This window comes from Lactuca saligna, chromosome 7, assembly GCF_052625555.1.
Source record: "Lactuca saligna cultivar CGN05327 chromosome 7, ASM5262555v1, whole genome shotgun sequence".
NCBI classification, from domain to species: Eukaryota; Viridiplantae; Streptophyta; class Magnoliopsida; order Asterales; family Asteraceae; genus Lactuca; species Lactuca saligna.
Window position 1 is genome coordinate 79,431,161 of NC_136423.1, and position 5,542 is coordinate 79,436,702.

The 5,542-nt window shown below is 33.8% G+C and overlaps 1 protein-coding gene across 1 annotated transcript; it reads right to left on the reverse strand.

Annotated features, from left to right (window-relative positions):
* Positions 1–1,198: 1,198 nt before the first annotated feature.
* LOC145006258 (Cyclophilin-like peptidyl-prolyl cis-trans isomerase family protein) lies at positions 1,199–5,070 on the reverse strand. Its single transcript, XM_078965348.1, has 10 exons — positions 4,711–5,070; positions 4,117–4,295; positions 3,939–4,040; positions 3,733–3,842; positions 3,491–3,632; positions 3,168–3,381; positions 2,969–3,008; positions 2,406–2,598; positions 1,594–1,728; positions 1,199–1,441 (listed from the first exon to the last, which is right to left on the reverse strand). Exons 1-10 carry the CDS (start codon positions 4,928–4,930, stop codon positions 1,301–1,303), a joined length of 1,476 nt encoding a protein of 491 aa, XP_078821474.1. The 5' UTR covers positions 4,931–5,070; the 3' UTR covers positions 1,199–1,300.
* Positions 5,071–5,542: the final 472 nt, after the last annotated feature.

The window sequence follows — 5,542 nt, forward strand, 5'->3', positions numbered from 1 at the left end:
TGCTAAACAACACCACAAAGGTCAAGAATGGCTTCCTTTCTCTCTCAAAACGCTCAAGCACTCTAGGGTTTCTCTCTATGGATTGGTGAGCACAAATGACGGCCATAAGGCCCTTTAAATAGGTCTCAAACCCTGGGAATTAGGGTTTCATTACACAGCGTGGACTCGCCGAGTCCAGACGCGAACCCGTGTCCAAAATTGCGATCCTACTCGGCGAGTTCGAGCTCCAACTCGCCGAGTCCACTCACAAATCTAAAAAAAAAAAACACCAATAATAAATACCTGGAAATTTCGGGCTATTACAAAAATTTTACAAAGCATAGGTGTGGAAAGTACCATTTACAAAGCATGGAGTGGAAAGTACCAACATACAAAATTTTGGGATCAAATCGCAACGTAAAAAGTTTTGTGCAAAAAATCTAAAACAAAAAAGTTTTATGACCAAAATATGAAACTAAAACTAAACTTCAATATATTTGAAGTGCATAGGATTTAATATGCTTTTATTCGTATAATGAAAAGTGCATAATGGATAGTTCGTATGGAACCTATCTAGGGTACCCGACATATAACAATTCTTAAAAATAAATATTCTGAATTAAGCCCAATAAATTCAAACTTTATGAAACCACAACCTAGATCCGAATCCAAAACCAAATGGTGGATACCCAATGTCATTGTGGTATTGTACTTCCATTATGTTCACGTAATACATGTTCTGAAATAAGGAACACAAATTATTTTGATGAGTGCTTGATTACATGCATTGTTGTCGACTTGCTTCCAAATAAAAATAATTATGTAGTGTAGGGTAATATACATAAAGTTCTTATAATTTTATTTCTTTGTTGTTTATATTTCTATATTTCATTTTGATGGATGAAAGTCATTCATTTTCTAAAGAAGTTTGCTACTATCACTAATGACCTTTTATTTTCGATGTAGACCTACAAAACTTCTCATTAACTTGCATGACATAATATTTACATTCTAAAATAACCTAATATAATTTTCTGAAATAACTTCTCATTACAAAATGGCCAAAGTGGAAATTTATTTCAAAAAGAGGTAGCTTTCATTGATCTATACAAATTAGCACTCATTTTCAAATATGGTACTCCATCATTTACCTTCGTTGATTGTCATTTTCCTTGTGAATTAAAACGATTATTTATTTGAAAACTGTAATAAAATGAAATTGCAAATGCAACAAGTCAAATATATATAATTGATTGATTCTCTATGACATGGTCCCACATAGTGTATAATAAATAATACATGAAGTTGAATATATGTATCATCATGTAAGAGATTTTCCAGCCCATTCTCGTTCTCGTTTCTTTTGTTTTGCTATCATCTTGTTGAATTTTTCTTTTCCTTTTTCCAAAAGAGGATCATGCACCACATAATCATTTGGATCATTCCTACGTGTCATATTATCCTGCAAATCATTTACAACAAAACAAAAATATATGCATCAGAGATATTTTAAAGTACAACATCATAATAAAAAAAATTATTTAAACTTCTATAATTTGAAGTACAACGCTTTAAAAAGAAATAAACTTTAAAAAAAAAAAAAAATGATGTTACCTTATCAGCCACAAACTTCAACTTGGCTTTAGTCCAATCAGACAAATCTTCTTCAGCTTTACCCTCTTGTTCACCATTAGATGCATCAGGTTTTGTAAACATGGAATTTTTAAACTTCTCAAGTTTAGCTAGCACCTACATATCACAAAAAGATAAATATGCACATATTTTATTTTATATTTTTATGCAAATCTTTCTTTTTCTTTAAATCGGTTATAACATTGTACAAGTCCCTTTTGGCCCCACTTGTTACCTAGTACAAGGTGTAACAGAACAGGTTGTACTGCGTTTGACATATATCAGACGAGGACCGACCTCAAAATTTTCAGTTTTTATCCCGATCAAAAAGGTGGAACAAGGTAGGACATATACTCGCTCCTGGTCTCCCATCTATGCAAAAGACGGAAATACCCTTCGCATCCCCATCATTGAAAATAGCAATACGAAGCTTATCCAGTCTCATCCCGTCCAGTTGGACGGGATGGAGAGTACAAAATTGGCTTTGTATCGCTATTTTTAATGATGGGGATGCGAAGGGCATTTTCGTCTTTTCCATAGATGGGAGACCAGGAGCGAGTATATGTCCTACCTTGTTCCACCTTTTTGATTGGGATAAAATTGAAATTTTTGAGGTCAGTCTCCTGGTCTGATGTATGTCAAATGCAGTACAACCTGTTCTGCTGCACCTTGTACTGGGTAACAAGTGGGGCCAAAAGGGACTTGTACAGCGTTATAACCGCTTTAACGAAAAAAAAAAGATTTTTATAAAAAATATAAAAATAAAATAAAATATGTATGAGAATATGACATACATCTTCTTCGTGGCCTTGACGCCTGCGTCTTTTTTGCTTTTGTAATTGTCTTTCTCTTTCATGTTCATTTAGAAGCTGCATGTCTGCATCTGCATTGGCCATTCGTTCAGCTCTCACTTCGGATCCAATTCCTTTTTTCTTCAAAGACAATTTATCCACTTTCGGCCTATCATCATGCCTTTCACCTTTTGATCTTTTTAATTATGACAAAAATAAAAAATAAAAAAAAAGTGCAAAACCTTAAGATGAGAGAAAATATAAAGCGGATAAAATGTACACAAGAAGTTACCCAAGTATCATTTAGAAATTACAACTAGGTTTAAGTGCAAGAAGTAGCAATGTATTTTCATTGACTTGTTTGTTATAGCATCCTACTTTCATTTTCTTCCTATTATAGCATTGTACTTTAAAAAAAGTTTAATATAAGGATTTTATTTTGAAAGTAAAATGCTATAAGTGGGTAAGATGCTATAATACACAAATATATGAAAGTAGATTTCAATTTCTTGAATTTAACCCTTAAAATTACAAAGTAAATATAGTGAATTAAATTAGATAAATACCTTGGTGGAGACTTTTCATTGCTTCTAGATGTTGAACTCTCTGAACATGCAACAGAGAAATCAAACTGTTAGAAATCAAAATGATGTAAATGGGAGATAGATTCATATGTGAAAAAGACGTAAATGCCCTTCTCATCCCCATGTCCCTGTTAATTAAAAAAAAAACAGAACCTGAGTTTATTTGTGGATTGAAAATTACCTTTTTGCCCTTTTTTCTTGGTTGGCATATCACCAAGCTCTTTCTTCTTTTTAATAATCTGCTGACGCATGCGTGAATCGAAGTTTGCCTCGTCATCATCACTGTCACCTGCTGACTCAGCATCTGAATCCTTGGGTAACTCTTCCTTCTTGGAGCTTAAAGCTTCTCTAACACTCTTTTGCAAATCTCTTCTTGCTTTATCTTCAGATGGATCCTGCAGCATTTATGTCATACTAATCAAAATTTGTTTATTTATCAACAATTCATCTATTAAGAGTTCACCATAAGAATAAAAAATAAATAAAAAATATGTGTATACTTACCAATTTATCTTTTGCATTTTCATCTTTTAAGAGCCTAGGATCATTCAATACATCATGACTACTTTTTATCTTAGTTTTCACAGCTGCAAGTTCTTTCTCCTCTTCTTGTGCTTCTTCTCCAAATGAAAGCAAGTTCAACTTTCTGTAAATATTGAACATAATCACATGAGAAAGAATACTTACAACATAAAGATTATCTAATCTCATGTTGACCACTTCCAAGACATGATAAAAGTGATTACTTTGTAGCCTTCTTTTTTGTATCTTTGTTGGCAGCTTCAACAGTAGTTGATGACAAAGATTTAGAAGGTGCAGCTCTTGGAAAAACATCATCAAATGGATTCCACAACACCTGAAGTTATTTGAAAAACAATCCAATTTCCAACAAAATTGGCATTAATGAAGGTTTATTTTGAAACTATTAGACATTAAGCAGAAAAAATAATACCTCGATAGAAAGTATTTTTGGAGGAGAATCCAGAGGTCTGTCATCTTTATCAGTTTCAATATCACCAAATGTTAACAGATTATATATTGAATCTCCAGTGACCTATAAAACAAATAGAATCAATCAATGTCCAAATATTGTGAACCTATGTATCAGTGAATCTGTTGTTAGTTGTTACCTTGCCAAATATCGTATTCTTCTTGTCTAGCCAATCACATTTATCTAGGGTTATAAAGAATTGACTTCCATTTGAATGTGGTGAACCAGTATTTGCACATGCAACTATACCCCTATGGCTGAATCTTAAACGTGAATGGAACTCATCAGAAAATGTACCTCCATATATGCTTTCACCACCTGGATTCAGAAACACCATTTATGTAACTACTCCCTTCATTCCAAAATGAGACATAAACTTCAAATGTTTAATGTCAAACCTCAATGTTTTTCAAAATTGCTACATATTTTGTTGGAATTAAGTTAGTAAACTAACCAATCCTTCCAAAATCATATCAAACATGAACTTGAAAATTAACCGCTTATTGCAGCCCATTTTTCAGGAAATGGAGGGGTAATGTTTATAGGATGTGAGCAATCGATAAACTTAGGTCAATCACATAATCAGGAGGGCCATTACTGATAACACTGTTCAGTAGCTACAATGATATAGAAGAACAGTGTATCTGAGCGATTGAGTGTGTGTGTGTGTGCGCGAATATACGCGTGTGCGTCTGATATGGTTGCATAGAGGAAGAGTTAAAAGGTGAAATACCTGTGCCAGTTCCAGTGGGATCACCACCTTGAACCATAAAAGACTTAATAATGCGATGGAATATGGTGCCATCGTAGTAACCATCAACGCACAGTTGAACGAAGTTTCTCACGGCTTTCGGCGCCTCCTTTGGCCATAATTCGATGTCAATCGCTCCGTAATTGGTCTGGAGTACAACCTTACCCTTCGTGGGAGGCTCCGATACATATATCGACGACATTAAACTTTTATCCGATGCGGAGAAGAAGAAGCTCAAACAGGTTCGTAGCTTAGACTGCAGTTCGTGTGTCGTCCAACTGTTTGTGTTAATGTCCCACCGGAAAAAACCCCTTTTGGATGGATCCGAAGACGAGCAATTTGATTTGACCCTGGGGCATGGAATGTTACCAAAAAAACGTTTAGAGCGAAATGCAAAAAACATCCCTAAACTATTTGTCGATATGCAAACATAGCCCTTTAGTTGAATTTTTGTCTCAATGGCCCTTATTGCTGCTTTGATTTCCTTATACTATACCAACCAATCCCCATTCTACTATCCTTTAATTTCTAGGAAATTATCGAAAATATCTTTTTGCTCCTTATTAACAACGTCGTGACCCAACAAATAATAGTGGCATAAAAATATTTGCTAGCTAAAGTACATATTTGAACTAGATATATTATTGACTTAACATAAAAATAAATCAAAACTAAAATAAGAATGAGACTAGAATTAACACACAACAAAATAAATAAAAACTAGAATTTTAAAGAAAAGAGTAAATTACATGAATAGTCCTTATGGTTTGGGATAATTTGCATGTTTAGTCCCTAACTTATTTTTTTTAACTCG